The 23031-nt window shown below is 34.8% G+C and overlaps 1 protein-coding gene across 4 annotated transcripts in view; it reads right to left on the bottom strand.

Moving 5' to 3' along the window:
• UNC79 (unc-79 homolog, NALCN channel complex subunit) overlaps nucleotides 1-23031 on the bottom strand; it is a gene marked incomplete at its 5' end in the record, with an annotated part of 151041 nt that overhangs the window by 117533 nt on the left and 10477 nt on the right. For all 4 annotated transcript variants that reach the window (XM_081144717.1, XM_081144714.1, XM_081144715.1 and 1 more), the window contains 5 exons: nucleotides 585-613; nucleotides 2824-2864; nucleotides 3486-3574; nucleotides 6614-6678; nucleotides 22746-22875. In XM_081144717.1, the coding sequence (XP_081000843.1) occupies nucleotides 585-613; nucleotides 2824-2864; nucleotides 3486-3574; nucleotides 6614-6678; nucleotides 22746-22875 (354 nt within the window). The remainder of the gene's footprint in view (nucleotides 1-584; nucleotides 614-2823; nucleotides 2865-3485; nucleotides 3575-6613; nucleotides 6679-22745; nucleotides 22876-23031) is intronic.

Raw genomic sequence — 23031 nt, 5'->3', positions numbered from 1 at the left:
ATATGACACCACACTACCTTCTCTTGTACTTTTCCACAACTAGAACAAGAAAAAAGATGGATATGGTTTAGGGAAACTGTCATGAAAGGTGGCTAAAGGAAATCTGAAGGTGGAATCTTAGCTAGAGATAATATTCAACTTACATATAAATGAGTATTTTCCATATATAGTTGGTCCGAGTATGTGTTACCACATACATTGGACTATGTGCACTCCACTTCAAAACAATAAAGACGTTTAGCATACAAGATACCTCATTTACCAAAGTTAAGCTGCACATATCACACAGTCATTCAAACCATTTTGTAATTAGAATTCTATTCCAGAGAAGCACACAGCTTTTATTTCAGGTTACTTGTCAAAAACATTTGTACATAAGATGGGTGAGCAAAAGCAGAAATGGAAATAGAGACCATTCAGACACAGAAATCTTGCATGCTAAATTATTTCTTTTCCCCCTTCACAAATACAGTAACATGTACATACTGGGAAACCATGGTGCAGAAATGAGGCAGATGTCAATGAGTGAATTTACATACAAACACAGCGAATCATGCCCCACCACACAGATGGGTTGCTCTTACCTTCTTCTGACATATAGCAGATATTTCAGCTGTAAGGGGAAGGCACACAACATATCAACAAAGAAAGAGGGCCCGTTTTCAACAAGGGCAGCCACGAAGAGGGGTAAAAACAAGTTTTATAATATAACCTCTAGACCTGGCCCCAACAGCTTCTCACTCGTCTCATGAATTATCATCTACTTATGTTTAATGAGGTTAAAAAACACCTGCGTGCTGCAAATACTGCACCGGTCCCTATAAGTAACTCAACCTTCTCGGACATGACTTAGAATTCAGATCATGTTAAAGCCAAGTAACTTGAATCTCACCCCCTTATTTGACAGAAAACAAAACGCAGGGCCACTATTTATTGTTGGATGACTTCATGACTTCTTCAGGATCACACAGGCTATCAAAGGTGGAGGCAGACTGACCAATATGTCTACAGGTTCTCTCTTTACTGCTGTTCCATTACACTATGACACTGAGTTGATGTGACATATTTAGAGCTTCACCATGGAGATGACTTGCTATATCAGAACTATAGAAACTTCAATTACTTGAACTATCAATTTATATTAGTCCTTAACTAGTGTAAAGCCAGCTGCATGCTTACTTAAGAGAAAGCAATTTTCAAACCCATGGATTGGCCAGTTGGAACAAGGCTGTCACACTGTCTACTTCAGGATTGACTTTAATGAATAGATTAAAACTCCTGGGAGTGGGCATACAAATTATTTCCGTGAAAGTTGATGCTTGAGAGTACTTGAAAATAATTTTTCCGAGAATATGTTAACACCTCCCTTGAAATAGCAAGTGTTCAAAAAATTAACTAAACTATTAGTTATAGTATAGTCTATGTTACAATTTATTAAAAAGATCAAAGGTAAATGTCTCCCAAACTTTGTCTAGAAATTATGAATTAGTGGATGCCTATTCAATGAAATATACAACTCAGTTTTTAAAATTAGTTTTATGTAATTAATGGCTATGGAACAGTTTGATATCTTACAGTTTATCTTAATCGGAGGTTAGTCACATCTCTAGATAAATAATAAAAGTTATTGTCAATCTTCCTCCAAAGATGAATATCACCCGGAGATGGTAAGCAGAATGCAGCAATACTTCTGATATTTAAAATGTAGTTTAGGACCTAACTATGGGTTTTCCCTCAGAGCCCTGGAATTCACTAACAAGGTAGCCTAATTTAAGGGGGAGATGGGGAGTTACCTTGACTCGTACATGCCCAAATCTTTATATAGATCTTCTTATATAAATTTTCAAAATGTCTCCTTGAAGGACACAGAGGCTTATCCTCTGTTGACCCATTCTACAGATGGAGAGTACTTGTTAAATTAATTTATTTCTTAAGGTAGAGATGCCTAATATTAAAAGTTAGACTACAAACAAATAGTGTAATTATCATCAAACACAGGCCTTAAGTTTTAAAAAGAAAGTTCACAGAATTTAGCTAAGGTTTTTACATATCCTTTTAAATGAGGCCTTTCACAGTCTTATTTCTACCTCTGAAGCATATATCGAGTCCCTCCTGTGTGCCTATCTATGCTCAGGATGCGCCCAGCTTTTTCTACCTTTCATCTTTACTTTGGTGTCCAGAACTTTTCCTGGTCACTGTCTCCAATTCGGTGGCTGGAATACTTGCCTCCCGATGTGAGGAAGAATACTACCCATCTATCCAATCTGTCAACCTGGCGGGCATAGCTTTCAGAACTCTAACGAACGACAAGCGTTACAATCTCGCCTCCTCATGGAGATGGGTCAGATACACTTTATCCCCATTTTACTGATGGGGAGACTAAGTCTCACAGTGATTAAATGATTTTCCCTAAAAACACAGAGCTAGTAATAGTGGCACGAAAAAATCCCATTATTCAATGCTCTTCCCGCTGATGTTCTTTATTCTCTTTCTGACCTGGCACAGCTAACATATCATTGGTAATACCTGTTATGTATACAGAAAATCTCTTAAAACATAATTAAGCAGGGCTTAAATCATGCAGAATCCTAATTTCAACATCTCCCCTTAATTTGGGTAGAAATGATACCTCTTCCCTCATTATTAAACGTATAGGCATACTATAAGCAAGACACTGATACAATGTTTCATATCAATGAATATTCATACACTATAATACTTTGGTTACTGCCTTTATTAAATAAAATAGTACAAAAGGAGACCAATAGACCATGCCCTTAGTCATGATTACTCATGACTCATTCTTTCTGAAGTAAACCGTACCTTGTGGCAGAAGAACATCGATCAGCCACTCGCTGTGGTCCCTACGAAGAAAAACAAAAGTCATTTTTGAACTTCTTAGCACTGTTACCCTTCCACGTGAATGTTTATAAGCTGCACGCTATTGCTAAAAGGCTTTTAATAGAAAGGAAGTGTAATTAAGAGGACTATCATAATAAACTTTTAAAATGTCTAAGGCATTCCAGCTAAATTATAAGTTATAGGCATTTCGTTATTCAGTTATCTTTAAATGATACTTTCCAGATGCTAAGTAAGTCAACCAAAATACAGCAGGATTTGTACAAAGCTGAGTGTGATCCTATGAAACCAACAAGCAAAGAGAACCCATATGAATTAAATGTCATGTGAAAAAAAAACAGTTTTATTTTTCTCTGTGGCCTTTTTAGTAGGGTCGCTTGAAAACTGGAGCTGCTTTAGTAAGTGGAACTGCTTCCTCTTGTCACACAGAGAGAACTATTACAACTTCACACCGCTGAAATCTTTCAAATGAAACTTTGCTATATATTAAATATCTGACAAAGTAACCTTGAAAAAGCAGAGAGGTTAATGGGGAATGTGGGTAATGTAACCAACTTAAGCCCAACTGACTGGTCCTATCTCCTCATTACTGCCCCACTCTTCTTCTCTGAGGCCCTCATACCTACCCTGCGATCCTCTGGCTGCATTCTTCACACAGATACAATGGGGGCGGCTTATCACCCAACGCTACTGACAGGGAAGGGTCTATGCACATCTGAAACACATGAAAAGACAGAGTGAAATCTCCTCTCCTGTTTATCACATTCCTGATATCATGAGCACCAATGTTTCAATAATGACAGGTTTTCAAAAGCAAAGAGGAACAAATATTTTTAGTAAAACCCACTCAACCTGTAACCATTTTTCCTCTACTGGCCCATGAGTTCACATGGTTGATTTAAATGGGGCTACTGTGTGTTTTCATTTCTCTTGTTATTTACAATTCAAGTAACAAATAATATCAAGAAATCTACCATCATTCCACAAAGATAAAAAATCATCTTCTTCAATGGCTGCTCAAATTGCCTCTATGTTACTCATACAGTAATTCCTTCTCTAAAGTGGTAAACACAATGTCTCTCTTTAGGAAAAGGAAAATATATTATTAAGATTAAAAATCATAACTCTTACCGAAATGCTGGCAGTAGAGTCTCTCTTTTGCTTAAGAGAAACCTCATTCAGAAAATTTAGCTTTAAATCTAACAATGAATGATTCACTTTTCTCACTCTGGAATCTAAGTTCTATATTAGTCATCCAATGTTTCACTTCCAGGTGTGTATGTTTTTCCTTCACACATAGCCTGTAGTTTGTTTAACCCTGCTGTGCCCTGTTCAGTTTTTGATTATTTATGGCTGAGTTTTTTGTAAGCCTAAGCTCAGAGATGAAAAATGTTCATTTTACAATTGATCATCAGGATATTTCAAATATCTGGATGTTTTAAATAAAGTGAACAAAATATTCAGGTGACTCACTGAATTTTGTACTTTGCATCAATTTAAGTTTCTATGACTTACCAAAGTCATTTTGAATTCTGTTCCTGCCCTTCAAGAAATAATCAATACATAGTATAGCTGATTATGTAGTTAATATGCCACAAATTCTTCTGGAACATCCCTCTGCCTTTCCTTTGGTTGTTTTTACTAATTTGAAGGGGGAAAATGAACCAAACTTATAAGCCAAACAGCCTGTCATTTAAAGCTAAAACCCTGAGGAGTTTCAATGATTGGGGAAAGAAGAGTTAGAATTCCTAAATTTAAATAATTATACCATCTAAATCTCTAAATTATATATTTCCTGATGCTAAAGATCCAGTGTGACATTTTTCCTTAGGGTAAGTTTTATGCTTCTTTTGATGCAATGGATAACTACTTTTTGGTATGTTAAATCAGGGATTGGCAAACTTTCTGTAAATGGTCAGAGAAAAATTATTTCTGGCTTTATGTGCCATGTGTTCTGTCACAACTACTCAACCCTGCTGTTGGTAGCACGAAAGCAGCCATAAACGGGGATACATAAGCAAATAAATAGAACTTTATTTACGAAAACGGGCAGTGGGCCAGATTTGGCTATGCACCATAGTTTGCTGACTCCCATGTTAGATAATAATCTGGGCTCCAAAGTATTTCATAAAGTGATTCTCAAATAGGATCAAGCAAACCCAGAAGCAGAATGTGATATTAATGAACTATAAATTGCAACATATTTTCATTGTGAATCCTATCACAACTCTTGGCTCTTGCCCCAAAAGTACTTTTTTGCAACCTATTGCAACAAAAATAAATACTTTTTTACTTGGCAAATCATTACTGCCTAGTGGATAGCTCAATATTATGGAAATGTCAGGCTTTTGCGAGGGTAAATCTGTTTCCCTGAGTCTCTCCCAGGTGCCCCAAGCAGACCTCTCCTTCACCTCTTACTTGTATGTCTAAAAAGTCACTGATGCCTCCGTCAGGTAAAGATATTTGTCCATCCCACACAAAAGGGAAAACTCCTGGGATGTTAGAGCTCAACAGAGATTAGCTAGTTGACTTCTAATGTGTTAAATGAATTTATTAACGTGACCCATCTGATTTGTGACTAGTAATGTCAATTCTGTTCTACTCTAAACAGATCTATTTACACCCATATTAATATGCTCATATCTGATCTTGCGTTAAAAAAGTAGTTATTTTCTGTTTATAAATATAACATATGCCCCATGTAGAGGTTTGAGAAAATAGAGAAAAGGAAAGGAGAAAATTTAATTGCTTCAATAACCCTCCATCTCAATGCAATCACAGTAATGTTCTGATGAGCATTAACTGGCAGTTTTTACTATGAATATGAATATAAATATACACATATGCAATTTTTAAACTAAATTGGCATCACACTATATACAATTCCATAATTTCTTTTTCACTTAACATTATTCCATAAGCATTTGGACATTGGATACCCTAGATCAACAAGTCATAAGGTTATATCCATGTACATCTGGGAAGTGCTCATATTGTAAAGAAAGGACTAAATACCACCTGCGCAGACCTGTTGTTGTGCAAAAACATGTCTTGTCACACTAAAAAGAATGTTACCTTGCTGGGAAGCATAAAGTAAAAATACAAAATGAAGCTCTTTAGGAAAAATGGGGTTCAGAAAGTAAAATTTGGAGTGTGATAAAAATGTTTTGGAAATAGAAGAGGTGGTGGTCACACATTACAAAAATGCTAAATGTCGCTGAACTGTTCACTTTAAAATGATTATTTTTAAGTTCCATCAATTTCAACTCAATTTAAAAAAAAGGCAGAAAGTCGGATGGTTTGGCCTATCCTGGAGGACTGGCTACAAGGAACAGCCTGTGAGAAAAGTGAGGCCAGGCCAGAGGAGTAGACTGGGACTGTCTGCCTGTAAGAGAGGAAGAAAATCTGATTTGTGATGAGTTCTGTGAGTAGGTGGCCAGAAATCATCAGGAAGTCAGAGGGCTCCTGTGAATGCAGTATGACATAAAATTAGGGGGGGAAGTAACTGAAACAATCGACAGAAAGTACCTCTTTCCTGTTGACACCTCGGTGAACCAAAAGAGGGCATTGTGATTTAGGCAGAAAGAAAGGCAGATATAGAAACAAAATTATGGAAACCAAGAAAGTCTCACCACTGTGAAAAATTAAGCTGAATTCCATGAAAAATGTATGAACTAACATTTAATTCAACAATTTGCTCCTGATAGTTTGACCACTGACAATACAATATGACACAGGTCTAATAAAACAGTACCTTCACTGCTGGTTTGTTAATTGCGTTGTGGCATTCGATGTGCTGGCAGTGGATAGGATTCCAAGCTGTAAAGCAAAGCATAACTGATGAATACTTGTCACTGAAATTATTTGTGCCCTAGTAAAAAACACAGCAGATACTTCATCAGTTTTCTTTTTCCTAAATAGAACCATCATCAGAAGGCTTCCTAAAATAATTTTTAAATCTATGAAGAATTTTTAAATTGAACAAAGATATCACAACTCCATCATCCATTTTCCTAAGGGGGGGAGCCAATCTAGTATAAAGTGGCATACACAATACCATAATATTACCTTCACAATGATATACCGTTAGTAAGTTCTCAAAGGTTTTTACATCTATGGCTTCACTGGATCCTCCCAACAACTCTGTGGGACAGGTACAACAGATTATTAACCTCATTAAATATATGAGTAAGTTAAAGTTAAAAAGGTTAAGTGGCTTACTATGATCACAGAGTTAGTAAATGACAAGCTAGGACTAGAACTTGGTTCTTGACACTTCACTCTTTTCATGACAGTATACTATGCTAAACATCCTAGGTTTTTAGCACCAAGAAGTGTTTCAAGTTGATAACAACTGAAATGAATGGTAAAACAATTTCTACCATTCCATCTCCCACCCCATCCCCATCAAATGTGAAGACTGGAAAGATGACTTTCTTGTCCAAATGAAATGCAGCTCTCTCTCACATGTGACCCACAAATTAAATCCCTGCAAGTTTGCTAATATGCAACTCCTTAACACAGTATACACACAGAAAATGAGGACAAGAACCAAGTGATCTGGAGTAGATCATAACAAGAATCACAACAAGTAATTATCATCATCCAGATGATTCTGTAGCCCAAAGCACTTAGCTAACAATATTCCATCATAAAAAAGTAATAGAATTATATGTTTGAAAGTAGGGCATTTTTCTAAATTGCCATATTCTAATCTTATAGGACCATGACTGGCCTAATATAGAATAACTTGCAGGTGAGAGGATATTGTTACTTAGTTACATATCAAATTCTAATTTAAAAATACTTGGAATTCAAGAAAATACAATCAACAGAGCCATTGACCTTAAAAAACATACAAAGAAGACAAAAAGTACAGACCAGAAACCACTACTCTAATAAGAGTATCATATTGACTATATTTTTAGAGAGAAAGAAAGAGGAAATGAGTAAGGAGTGGATGAATGAAAAAATTATTTGAATATAGACATTCTATAACTATAAGATATATTTCCTACATGTGGAAAAGTCAAGATGAATATAGAGAGTAGCAACAAGTTTTTTTTGTGTAATTAAAGAAATCTAGAAAAAAAGAGTGCCTTTAATCAGTATGGGAATTGCAAATATATAGGACATATGGCCCCATTCCTCCAAACCCAAATTCATGACAGATATCACTAATCCGTAAGAGCATTCCTTCCTACTAAGTCCAGAACTAGCCTTATAATAATTCTCAAAACTGAGCTCCAGGAAGTCACTACTAATAAAAATAGAGACTCTAGGAAGTTATACCATAGTAGGAGGGCTGAACTAATGTTAGTTAAAAGGCTAGCCCAGGTTCACCCTAACAAAGTATAAGAACAAGCCTTGGAAGGGTTAAGCTGATCTACCAGTAACTTGACAGCCAAAACACACCGTAATGGAATACAACAAAATCCAGACACTCAATAATGTAATATTCATGAAGTCCAGCATCCAGTCAAAAATTACTTAATATTCAAAAAGGAAAGAAAATGTAACCAATAATTGAGGGGAAATTGGCCATTAGAAACAAACCCAGAAATTATAGAAATGAAATAGTTTTAGCAAACAAAGACTTTAAAACAGCTATTATAAACATATTTAAAGGAAAATATGAATACAATGAGGATAGATATTAAAAATATAACAAAAGAACCAAATAAAAATTCTAAAAATTAAAAATACAATATCAAAAAATGAAAAATTCACTAAATAAGAGTAATGGCAGATTAGATAATGTATAAGAAAAAATCAGTGTAGTAGGAAACATAACAACAGAAACTACCCAAACTGATATACTGGGAGAAAAATACAGAGCTTCAGTGAGCTGTGGGAAAATATCAGGCAGAGTATGTGTGCTTAAAAGCCAAAAAGGAGCAAAGGCAGTGGGAACAGGTGATTATTTGAAGAAAAAATGGCCAAAAATTTTCAAGTTTGAAGAAAACTATAAACCCACAGATCCAAGAAGCTCAATGAATCTTAGCCAAAATAAAAGCAAAGAAAACCACACTAAAATTCATTAAAATCAAATTGAGGAAAACCAATGATAAAGAGAAAATCTTAAAAGCAGCCAGGAAAAAGAGACACATTACTTACAGGGGAACAAAGATAAGAATGATCGCTGATTTCTCGTCAGAAACAATGCAAGCCAGAAGACAATGGAACGACATCTTTAATAGGCTGAAAGAAAAAAACTGTCAACCTAGAATTTTATACCCAGTGAAAATATCCTTCAAAAATGAATATGAAATAAAGACTATTTGAAGACAAACACAAGATTAGAGAATTCATTGCCAACTGAGTTCCACTACAAGAAATGTTAAAGAAAGGTCTTAAGGCTAAAGGAAAATGATACCAGATGAAACCTAGGACCTACACAAAGGCAAAAAGAGTTCTCAACATGGTAAATATAAGACTTTCTACTCATATTAGCATGTTTTTAAAATATGACTTATTGTTCAAAACAAAAATAATAGCCATGAATTGTGAAACTAATAATATGGAGAGAAAGAAGTAAAATATTTGATAACAAGAACAAAAAGGATCAGGGGTGGGGGGAATGAAACTGTACAGGGTTCTAACATTACATGTAAGCTAGTATATTATTTTAAATTAGACTGTGAAATTAAAGGTATATATTGTAAACCCTAAAGAAATTCTTTTTAAAAAGGGTGTACCTAACAATTCAATAGAGATAAAATGAAGCACTAAAAATAATTAACCCAAAAGAAGGCAAGATGTCAAAAAGAAAAGGAACAAAAAACAGATGGGACAAATAGAAAGCAAGTAAAAGATGATAGGCTTAAGCCCAACTATATCAGTAGTTACATTAAATGTAAATGGTCTAAACAATAATTATATTACATGTAAATGGTTTAAAAGGCAGAGATTGTCAAATAGGATTTAAGTTTTTCAAAGAACATGACTCAAATATATGCTGCCTGTGAGAAACATTTGAAATATAAAGATAGATGTTAAAAGTAAACAGATACAAAAAGTTATAAAATTACATATGATTAGCACAGCATTAGCAAATGCTAATCATAAGAAAACTGGAGTGTCTATATAAATATCAGACAAGTAGACTCCAGAACAAAGAATACTACCATTAATAAAGTGAAATATTTCACAATGGTGATAGGGTTATTTATCAAGATGACATACAATCATAAATATCTGTGTATCTAATGGTAGAGTTTCAAATTATATGAAGCAAAACTAACAAAACTGAAAGTAGAAATAAGTCCATAATTTGTGTTGTAAATTTCACCAATCCTCTCTTAGTAATTCATAAAACAAACAGACAGAAAATCAGTAAAAATGGAAGAGTTGAACAACATTCTCAACAACTTGACCTAATTGATAATGATAGAATTCTCCACTCAGCTACTGTGGAATAGACATTATTTTAAAGGGCACATGCAAAGTTTACTAACATAAACAATATTCTGGTCCAAAACTGAAGAGACATTAAGTCAAAAAGTCTTATGAACCCCAAAAAAGACAAATAAAAATTTCATAACTAGATATATCATAGTAAAGCTGCTGAAAAATTTAAAAAATATAGAAAACCCACACTCAATGATAGAAAGATCACACAGACTTAAAATCAATAAGAAAACAAAGAGCCCTTGCCAGTGTGGCTCAGTTGGTTAGGTGTCATTCCATTCACCAAAAGGTTGCTGGTTTGATTCCCCATCAGGGCATATGTCCAGGTTGTGGGCTCACTCCAAGATAGGAGGTGTGCAGGAGGCAGCCAATTGATATTCCTCTCTCACACTGATGTTTCTCTTTCTCTCTCCCTCTCCCTTCCTCTCTCACTAAAAATCAATATAAATATTTTTTTTAATGAATAAATAAGGAAACAGAGAACTTGAACACTACAGATCAGTGATTTTCAACCAATGTGGCATGGTACGCTGATGTGCCACAAGAATTTTTATAACAGGCAATTCCTAACTATTTAATCAAGAGCACTGACCTCTTTTTCCTTAGACTGTAAATGAAAAAATGACACAGCCAACACAACTATAGCCATCTGGCATGAATGAATACAAATTACACCTATTTTTTGTCACATTGGCAAAAAAAATCTATTTTTTGGTGTGCTGCAGAATTTTAGTAATTAGCTTATATGTGCCATGAGATTAAAAACGCTGAAAATTGCTGCCCTAGATCAAATGGACCTAACTGAAATATACAGAACATTCTATCCAACAACAGTAGAATACACATTCCTCTCATGTGCACATGGAACATTTTCTTAGATCATACATTGAGCCACAAAACAAGTCTTATTCAAGAAGACTGAAATCATACTAAGTATATTCTCTGACCACAACAGCATGAAACTAAAAATCAGTAACTAGAGCAAAATTGAAAAATTCATGAACATGTAGAAATTAAACAACATTCTCCTAAACAAACAATGAGTCAAAGAAGAAATTAAAGGGGAAATAAAAGTTTCTTGAGACAAACAAAAATGGAAACGTAACATACCAGAACTTATGGGGTTCAGCAAAAGCTAAAAGAGAAGTTCGTGGCAATAAATGGTTACATTAAGAAGCAAGAAAAATCCCAGATAAACAACATAACTCTATGCCTTAAGAAACTAAAAAGAGAATAAACTGAGCCCAAAATTGGAACAAGAAGGGAAAAAAACAAAGATTAGGGTAGAAATAAATAAAATAGAGAACAAAAAATAATACAAAATATAACCAAACTAATGGTTTGTTGAAAAGATAAGCAAAACTGACAAACCCTTAGCTATACTAACCAAGGAAAGAAGAGAGAGGACCCAAATCAACAAATTTATAAATGAAAAAGGGGACATTACAACTGACACCATAGAAATACAAAGGCTTAGAAGAGACTACTATGAACAACCATATGCCAACAAACTAGACAACCTAGAAGAAATGGAAAAATTCTTAGAAACATACACTTTAATACATACAACTGAATCAGGGAGAAATAGAAAATATGAATACACCAATTACTAGTAAGAAGATTAAATCAGTAATCAAAAATCTCCCAACAAAGAAAAGCCCAGGACCAGAATATCTCACTGGTGAATTTTACCAAACATTTAGAATTAATACCAATCTTCTCAAACTCTTACAAAAAACTCAAGTGGCAGTAACACTCCCAAAGTCATGTTACAATGCCAGACTTATCCTGATATTGAAACCAGAATAGGACACTACTAGAAAAGAAAACTACAGGTCAATATATTCAAGGGATGAATACAGATGCAAAAAATCTCAAACACTGGCAAACCAAATTCAACAGCACATTAAATGGATCATTCACCATGATCATTGAGACTTATCCCTGAGATGCAAGAATGGTTCAAAATATGCAAATCAATGTGATACATCACATTAACAGAATGAAAGAAAAGAATCATATAATCATCTCAATACACACAGAAAAAGCTTTTGACAAAATTCAACAGCCACTCGTGATCAAAATGCTTAACAAATTAGGCATAGAAGAAACATATATCAATATAATAAAGGCTATATATGTGTGACAAGTCCACAGCTAACCTCATACGTAATGGTGAAAGATTAAGAGCTTTTTCTCTGAGATCAGGAACAAGACAAGGATGCTCACTCTCACCACTTGTATTCACATAATACTGAAGCCCTAGCTAAAATACTCAAGCAAGAAAAATAAATAAAAGGTATTAGAATAATTAAAAAATAAGTAAAATTATCTCTATTTGCAGATGACATGATTTTATATATAGAATATCCTAAAGACTCAATCAAAAAACTGTTAGATCTAATCAATGAATTCAGTAAAGTTGCAGGATACAAAACTGACACACAAAAATCAGTACCATTTCTATACACTAACAATGAATTTTCTAAAAATGAAATAAAGAAATTAATCCCATTTATAATAGCATCAAAAACAATAAAATGCTTAGGACTAAATTTAATCAAGGAGATGAAAGATATCTACTCTGAAAACTATAAGACATTGGTGAAAGAAATCAATGAACACAAATAATGGAAAGATATCCCATGTTCATGGATTAGAAAAATTAATACAGTTAAAATGTCAATACTACCAAAAGCCATCCATAGATTCAATACAATCCCTATCACGAGTCTGATGGCAATTTTACAGAAGTAGGAAAAAACACTCCTAAAAATTATATGAAATCACAAAAGACCCCAAATAGGCAAAGAAATCCCAAGAAAGAAGAACAAAGCAGGAGGCATCACACTCATTAATTTCAAGTTATACTATAAAGCTATACAATCAAAACAATATCCTACTGACATAAAAACAGACAAATAGACCAATGAAATATAATCAAGAGCCCAGAAATAAACCCAAGCATACATGGTCAATTAATATTTGACAATGGAGCAGATAATACTCAATGAAGAAAAGACAGTCTCTTCAATAAGTGGTGCTATGATAATTGGATAGTCACATGTAAAAGAATGAAACTGGGACACTACTTACACCATGCACAAAAATTATGAAAAATAAAGAGAGCATAAAAGCATAGCATGGAAGTCAGGAGAGGGTAAAAGAAGTTAAAATCTTCTGTCATCTTACCAGAAAAGCTAAATGTATTATTTTATACTAGACACTGATAAATCAGGAATGTATGCTATAATCTCTAGGCTAGTGACTAAAAGAATACAGAAGACTGAATAGCTCACTAAAACAAACATGGAATATTTAAATATACTCAATCAGTGCAAAAGAGGCAATACAGAGAGGAAAAGGCAGGAGAAATAGAAAGCAAATAGAAAAATGGATTTTTAATCAATATACCAGTAATTACATTATACATATGGATTAAGTTCTCCAATTAAAAGGCAAATATCATGAAAACTGAATTTAAAGAACAGAATGATATGCTGCCTATAAAACACATGAAATATATGAATATAACATTGGAAAAGAAAGGAAAAAGTTAAGCTATGCATTCATGAAATCTGGTGTAACTATTAGTATAAGACAAAGTAGATTTTAACAAAAAAAAAGCACTACTAGAAATAAAGACATACACTTCATAATGGAAAAGTTTCAAATCACCAGGAAGATACTGCATTCTAAATTTGTAAACACCTAGTAATGCAGCCTCCAAGTATATACAGCAAATATTAATAGAACTACAAGGAGGAATACACAAATCCACAATCATGGTAGGAGATTTTAACATTCTACTCCTGGTAACTGATAAAAGAAATACACAAAAATGCAATAAGAATACAGAAGATTTGAACCACACAATTAACAAATTTTATTTAACTGACATGTATAAAACACAGTATCAAAAGAACAAAATACAAGTTCTTTTAAAGTACACAGGAACATTTACCAAAAAAATGAACACAGGCTCAGCTCTAAAGAAAATGTAAAAAGTGTCAAAGGATCAAAATAATACAAAGTATGTTGTCTGACCACAGAGGAATCAATATATAAATCAATACAAAACCTCACTAGGAAAATCCCCATATATTTAGAAACTAATCATCACCCTTCTGAATGACCAAGTGGGTCAAAAATGAAACCATGAAGGAACTTAGAACTCAGCATAGCACAGGAGGTGTTAACAAGTGCAATAAGGCAAGAGACACAAAAGGCGTAAGAATTTAAAAGGAAACATTAAATTATTCTTATTCAACATAATATAAATACAAACATAAAAAACTTAACAAAACTAAAATAAATTATTAGAATTTAAAAGTCATCATTTAGAGAGTAAAAAAATCAGAGAAGATTTGTAACTGACAAAGGTTATATAAATATCCAAATGTAGCATGTTTATATGCTAGCAACAAGGAGTTAAAAAGTGTAATTTTAAAAAGATATATTATTCATTGGGGAGAAAAAGGGACACCTGTAATATTTTAAACAAAAATAAAAATAAAAAAAATAAAATAAATAAAAATAAAAAGATATATCATTGACAATAACATCAAAAAAATAAAAATCTAGGGACATACCACATGAGAGACAAGCAAGACATCTACACAGAAAACAGCACTGAGGGGAACTGAAGAAAGTCTAAATAAATGGAGATATACTATGTGTGAGGGTTGGAAGATTCAATATTACAAAAATGCCAGTTCCCCAATTGATCTATAGATTCAAGGCATCTCAATCAAAATCCTAGCAGATTTGGCATATGTTTATGTGTGTTTAACATGACAAACTCTTTAACTTAGCAAACAGCTAGGAATAACCATGAAGGAGGAAGGAGAAAAGCAGTAAGAGAAAGAACAGGAAGAATAGAAATCAGAGGAAACAAGGAAGAGAAAGACAATTACAACAAGGGGGAAACACTTGCAGTAGAGGATATAACATTTTATTATTCAGACACTGTGGTATTGAGAAAAGGGAAAAAATATCACAATTAAACTAAATTAAGAATCCAGAGACAAAACTATCCTTAAATATGCCCCCCAAAAATGGTACTACAGAGCAGTAAGGAAAGGACATTTTCAATAAGTGACATTAAGTCAACTGGAAACCTATAAGAGAAAAAATTTACATTTACCTCACACCATGCAGAAAAATTAATTCCAGATATATCTAAATTTAAAAGGTATAAAAACAAATATTCTGGATGACAACAAAGAATACTGTCATAATTATGGTGCAGGGAAAAATTTTCTTAGACAAGATATAAAAAGCCCTTTAAAGAAAAAGACTGCTTATTTGATTACAGTAAGAAAAACTTGAGTTAATCAAAAGTCATCATTTAGAGAGTGAAAAAAAATAAGAGAAGATATTTGTAACGTATATAACTGACAAAGATTATATAGATATCCAAATGACTAACAGACATAAAAAAGTGTGTATTAGTAATCAGGAAAATGCAAATTATAACCACAACTAGATACTTCTACATGCCCTCAAAAACGAGTAAAATTTTTTAAACAAATAAAGAACTGCCCAAAATGTAGAATATAGACCAAAAAAAATCTCATACTCTTATAATGGAAGTACAAATGAGTACAACCTTTTGGAAAACTGATTGTCATTATCCATTAAAATTGGATATATTGCCCTAGCTGGTTTTGCTCAGTGCTTAGAGCGTCAGCCAGTGGACTAAAGGGTCCTAAGATTGATTCTGGCCAAGGGCACATACCTTGGTTGCAGGCTCAATCCCCGGACCTGGTTGGGGCACATGCAGGAGGCAACCAATTGATGTGTCTCTCTCACATCAACGTTTCTCTCTCTCTCTCCCTTCCACTCTCTCTGAAAAGCAATGAAAAAAATGTCCTTGGGTGAGGATTAAAAAAAAAATTGTATATATGCATACCCTCCAATCCAGCAATTCTGCCCTAGTAATAGATCTAACAGAAATGTGTATACATGTGTACCAAAAGATATGGAGAAAGATGTTCATGGCAGCATTAATTATAATAGCCAAAAAGTGGGAACAATCCAAATATCCATTCATAGCAAAATGGATACATAAACTGTGGTACATTCGTTTGGTAGCATATATATATATATATATACACACACACACACACACATATACGCCAATTAAAATGAACAAAGCACAGTTATGCTCAACCCATGGACAATTCGCACACACATACACAAATAAATAATGTAAGATTCCATTTATATAAAATTCAAAAATAGATGAAAGTAATCTCTGACGTTGGAAGTCAGGTTAGTAGTTTACCTTTGGGAGAGCAGAAGGAGGTAAACATGGTGGGAGGTGTTCCACAGATAGTCATAATTTGTGTCTTTTTCTACATGTGTATATTGCACCAGTAAAAAATGTTTAAAACGTTTTAAAAATTTTGTGGAGATAAAATCAAGACAATAAGAAAATAAATAAAACCTCAATGATGGGGAAGTTATGACATAAAAAGACAGTAGAGTTTCTTGTACTTGTATACAACTCAAGAATCCAACTCTACTAATTTGGTAGCTTAAACCAAAGTATAACCTTGTAGTGCTATCTTTAGTTAGTTATGCCCTATTTATGTTTGCAACAGTCTCTGCCCTGGAAATGTATATCTTCCCACATCTTTTATCCATAGTTCAGATGAAAACTGTATCATACTGGTGCTGATCTTTGCTACAAAGGCTAAATTATTTAATTGTTGGGAAACTGTAACAAGAAAATTGCTAAGTAATGTCTTTCTTCCCCACAGAAGCAGAGCTATATAGAACAACATAATGGGAGATTATCATTGCCAAGAAACCTGTAACTTTTGCATCTTTAAGACTCATATTTGATGACCAAAACAATTGGAGTAGTTTTTATTGTTGGTAAATGCTAATAAACTCAAAAGAGGCAAACACTGTAGATTACCAAATCCTCACTATTTGATCTTCTTCATATGAGTTGTTGTAAATATTCCTATGTTACTATGCTTAAAAAACAATAAATAATTTATATACATATATATGTATAGTTAAAATTATGGTGAATTACTAACAATTATTAAATCTAGGTGGCTATATGTGTGTCCATAGCGTTATTTTTTAAACTTCTGTATTTGAAAACTGTCATAATAGATTGGGGAGAAATCTTGTATAATTATGTACAATATGATCTCAACTTTAAAGTGTGCAGTCAAAAAAACGTGAAGAGACTTTGTGCCTCCCAGGAAGCCTTAGAGACAGTGCACCCGGTGGTCAGCTTCAACCATGCTGATCACAACCCTACCACATCCATGAGTGACACACAAGGGGCGGACTTGGTGAACACTAAAGCCCCACTGAAATAAATCCTGCTCCACAGGGGTGTCTCCAGCACAGCAGCTCTTCAGCTATAGTTTCAGCTGGTCCTCACAGCCAGTTGGCTTAGGGATCAATTCCTGCCAGTAACACTAACAGCAACCAAGGCTCAACTAAAACAGGACAGTGCACACAGCCCACACAGAGGAGCACCAAGAAGGTCCAGCTCAGGTGGCTGGAGAGGTTGAGCCACTGGGCCCTATAGGACACCTACTACACAAAGCCACTCTACCAATTCCAGGAGACATAGCAGCTCTCTACCTAATATGTAGAAACAAACACTGGGAAGCAGCCAAAGTGCAGAGGCAAAGAAACATGTCACAAAGGAAAGAACAGTAGAACCCTCCAGAAAAAGAAGTAAATGAAATGAAAGCAAGCAAACTACTAGATACAGAGTCCAAAACAATGGTTATAAGGAGCTCAAAAAACTTAATGAGAATTTCAAGGATCTTAGTAAGAATTTTAAGGAAATTAGTGAGATCATCAGTGACATAAAAAAGAACCAGTCAGAAATGAAGGCTACACTAACTGAAATGAAGAATAACTTACAGGGAATCAACAGTAGAAAAGAGGATGCTGAGAATCAAATCAGCAAATTGAAATATGAGGAAGCAAAAAAGACTCAATCAGAAGAGCAAAAAAAAAAAAAAAAATCCAGAATAAAAGAACACAGAATAAAGATAGTGGAAGGAGCCTCTGGGATAACTTCAAGAGGCCCAACATTCGCATTACAGGGATGCCAGAAGGAGAAGAAAGAGAGCAAGAAATTAAAAACCTATTTGAAAAAATAATGACAGAAAACTTCCCCTACCTGGGGAAAGAAATAAACTTACAAATCCAGAAAGCACAGAGAGTCCCAAACAAGAGGAACTCAAAGAGGCCCACAGCAAGACACATCATAATTAAAATGCCAAAGGTTAAAGACAAAAAAGAATCTTAAAAGCAGCAAGAGAAAAGCAATTAGTTACCTACAAGGGAGCACCCATATGACTGTCAGCTGATTTCTCAACAGGAACTTTTAAGACCAGAAGGGAGTGGCAAGAAATATTCAAAGTAATGAAAAGCAAGGAACTACAACCAAGATTGCTCTACCTAGCAAAGCTATCATTTAGAACTGAAGGTCAGATAAAGACCTTCCCAGATAAGAAAAACCTAAAAGAGCTCATCACCACCAATCCAGTAGTACATGAGATGTTGAAGGGTCTTCTTTAAGAAGAAGCTAATGAACAAAATAATCTGACAAAAAAAATAGCCCAGAGACATTGAAGCATGCAACAGACTATTGTATTTCAGAGGGAAGAGGAAAGGGGGTGTGAAGGGTGGGGTTGGGAAGAGATTAACCAAAGAACTTATATGCAGATGTGCATAACCCATGGACACAGACAATAATGGGGTGAAGGCCTGGGAGGGGTGGGTGCAGGAGGGAGGGGGTCAATGGGGGAAAAATAAATAGGACACCTGTAATACTTTCAACAATAAAGGTAAATTTTTAAAAAACTGGAAGAAAATATACCAAAATGTTAACAAATATACCAAATATAACATTTCTGGGTAGTACTGTTCTCCTTCTTACATATTTCTATAGTTTTTCTAAAAGCAAATTTTCCTTTTATTAAAAAAATTTACTTTAAAAGGAAATAAATCACTGAGGAAACTAACAAAAGTTGCTAATCCCTAAGAAAGCATTTCAGTTATATGGAGACAATTTTCATCATAAGATTCTGTGTCCATATTATTTTTATTATTAAGAATATTTAGGGCCCGAACAGCACGGCTCAGCAGTTGAGCATCAACCTATGATCCAGGAGATCGCGGTTCCATTCCCAGTCAGGGCACATGTCCAGGTTTCGGGCTCAATTCCCATTGGGAGGCATGCAGGGTGCAGCCGATCACGGACTCTCTTATCATTTATGTTTCTATCTCTCTCTCTCCCTCCCCCTTCCTCTCTCTGAAATCAATAAAGATTTTTTTTTTAAAGAATATTTAGGGTAGCACTGCAATCTAAATACTGATGATACCCTTTAGTGCATCCTTCATTGCAGAAAGCATGGCAGAAAATTTCTAATGCTCCAGCTAGTTTCATTAAAGAACTGAGAAAAGTGACATCACACTCTTAGACCAGAAAAATGTAGGTTTTCAATGAAGATAGTCTAGGTTCAAATTCAAGCAGTGTTTCCTTATTATTTATGTGAATTTAGGGATGTTACTTAAACTGTGTCCCATTCCTCATCTGTAACATTGAAATAAGAAAGCCTGCCTCTCAAGATTTTTGATACGATGTCTGTAAAATCTAATCTGGTGCTTGGTCCATAAATTTTGTTCAATTAGGAGAACCCTAAAAGATTAAATGAGATAATAAGCAGGTAGGACAATGTCTGACAAGCAGACAGTGCTGAATAAATAGTAATATATGGACTAGAATGGTTAACTTTTTCCATGATCTATTTTCTGCATAGAATGCCATGATCCACTGGAAAGGGAGTTCTAAGAGAGCTGCTTCCCAGGACCTTGGACAGTGCCTGGCAGGTACTAGGCACATAATAACACTGTTGAAAGAATGGAAGTGTGTGGAGATGTAATTACAAGGATGGACTGAAGAATTAATGCCTGTAGACAGACTCCTGTTCCGATAGGCCAAGTAAAAAAAGAAAGAGCTGCTCTGATCTTAATTGGCATAGGCTGAGTTATTCTGGGGAGATAGGTTTGCCTGGCTCTACCAAGAGGGTGTGGTTACAGTGGGAAACCAAAGCAGCTGTCAGTTTCCCGGGGCTTCTGAGATGCTCTGAATAGGCCAATCTCATCATGTGGCTTCTCCATTTAAAACCTGTCGTGGTTTCCCTTTGCCATTAGGATGAAATCCAATCTCCTTCACAGGCCCCACCAGGCTTTCTGCTTACCCCTAGCTACTCTCCTCCTGTCCCTCCATTGTCTGGCTGCATTAGACTTTTTAGTAACTAAAATACAGTCATGCTATCTTTGGCCCCAAGTCCAAACCTGTGCAGCTCCTTCTACCTCAATTTCACATTTCATCTGCTGATTCAGTCCCCTTATGATGTCTAGTGTGTGCATCTCATTCAAGTATCAGCTTACATGTCACTCACTAAAGACCTTTCTTGGTAATTCACCCTCCTCAAACTTGCCCACCATCAGGGTGAGGTCAGAGGTCCCTCCTGTATGTTCCCACAGCTCTCTGTACAGTTGGCCCTTGAACAACCCAGGTTTAAATTGCGCGGGTCCACTCATACATGGATTTTTTTTTCAATAAATACTGTGAATATATTTTCTCTTCCTTATGATTTTCTTAACATTTTCTTTTGTCTAGTTTACCTTCAGAATATAGCATACTTTATATCACGATCTATTTTGTCGGGTGCAGGGAAGAAGAGGTCAATGGGGAAAAAGGGGGCCACCTGTAATTCTTCCAACAATAAAGATAATTTTTTTAAAAAGAATATAGTCTATAATACATATAACATATATAACATGTGTTAATCAATTATAATCTGTAAGGCTTCCCATCAACAGTAGGCTATTAGTAGTTAAGTTTTTGAGGAGTCAAATGTTATACAGAGATTTTCAACTGTGTAGGGGATGGGGGGATCAACATCCCTAATTCTTAAGTTGTTCAAAGGCCAACTGTATTTGCTCTGCCTTATCACTTATCACACTCTAAGGCGGTTTCCTGGTCTTTCCCCCACAAATGGAATGCACAAACCAAGATATTAGTGATCTTAGTATGATTTTTCATTGTATTACCACCAGTGCCTAGAATAATACCTGGTTAATAGTAGACACCTCATAAATATTTGATGAATAAATGAATGAATATTCATATCCAGACTGTATTAAGCTCCATGAGATCTGGTTTTGTGTGAAAATGTACAGGGCCTGGCACATTAGAGTTACTCTTCAAATATTTACCAAATAAATAAATTTCATTTAATACTGGTTACATCTTGTAAGTGCTTATTTCAGAGATCTGTTGAGAGGGGTTGGTATCAACTATTTCAATCATTTTTATCTTTTATTTTATTAATGCTTCCAACTATTTTTGCTTTTACATTCAAATTATCCAGTTAGCAATACTTTAATATTCTCTACCATCAATGATATAAAACACCAATGATACCAATTTCCATTTTTTAAAAATCACTTACTATCTACCTTCATTGTTTTAATTAATATTATTGCTACCACTATAGCCAATACTATTTGTTCTGAGTTTAGAATAAGCCACCAAGGATCATCAAAGCCCATAAAACAGATATTAATAACTCTAACACTTGGCTTTAATCAGGAACATAAGGAACAGAATTAATCAGGACCAGAATTAAGTTAAATCCCCTCTGAGCCACCTCAAATTGCCTTAGGAAAGATGAGTGATGCTAAGAAAGAAGTGAGTTCTAGAACATCAGTAACCCACAATAACTTGAATAAAAGCTAACTTTGCCAAAACATCCACCTCTCCCATTTTCAGAAAACTATGTATACAGTTTAGTGGAGGGAGAAGGTAGTCAAGAGCATCCGAAACTCTATTAGCCACAAGTTGCTTCTTTGATTTTATAATATATAAACATAAACCACAACATAGGATTGGGGTTGGTTTGTTTTTTGGTAAATATATGCCTTTATATTTAAATTCTATGTTTACTTCTCAGTTATTAATGACACCAATATTCAGCAACTGTTGACTCTTCCTGTCCAACTAGGCTACCAGGGTCATTTAATTTTTACTTAGCATATGAACTGGAAATGTTGAACATGCCCCAAGTCTTCTTATCAGAACAGAATTAGCCACCTGGGGTTTTGCTACACGGTGAGCAAATGTGCAGCATTACTCACAGCTCACACCTTGCAGTGATTAATATCAGCAGTAGTTAAGACCATGGGGCACATGGGTAGCAAAGGAGACTGAGACTTACACTATGGTGTCATAAATACTTTTGAAATTAGTTGTAATTTATTTATTTTACACCACCTAGTTTCAGAAAGGATTTATGACAATGTCTAAAGGCACAGAAATATAATCCAGCAAGATAAAAATAAATATAAGTAGGTGAAGCAAATGTGGCCTAGGAGAAATAAAGACAGGGTATATCACAGGGCTGTTCTCTCCTTACCTGTGTACTGCAAGCCCCTGTATTCACTTATTGCCCCAGGAGGTTTTAAATTGGGCCAGTAATGGAACAGCATTTGCACAGCTGGTGGTTTTACTTGTGAAGGCCCATAGGCAATCACATACAAAAGATCCTGAAGGAAACAGGAAGAATATTTTGACTTAGCATGATCAAATAAAAATAAAAGTGGCTCATTCAATAATACCAAAGCAGTGAAAATTTCAATAGAGGGGCTGAGGTGGTTAATTCCCCTGGAATCTCATCAACCAGGTGTGCTTCTCATATTCGA

The sequence above is a fragment of the Miniopterus schreibersii genome (assembly GCF_964146895.1).
Source record: "Miniopterus schreibersii genome assembly, chromosome: 1".
Taxonomy (NCBI): Eukaryota; Metazoa; Chordata; class Mammalia; order Chiroptera; family Miniopteridae; genus Miniopterus; species Miniopterus schreibersii.
The sequence above is the reverse complement of the archived record's forward strand: the minus strand, read 5'-3'. Positions and strand labels throughout refer to the sequence as shown.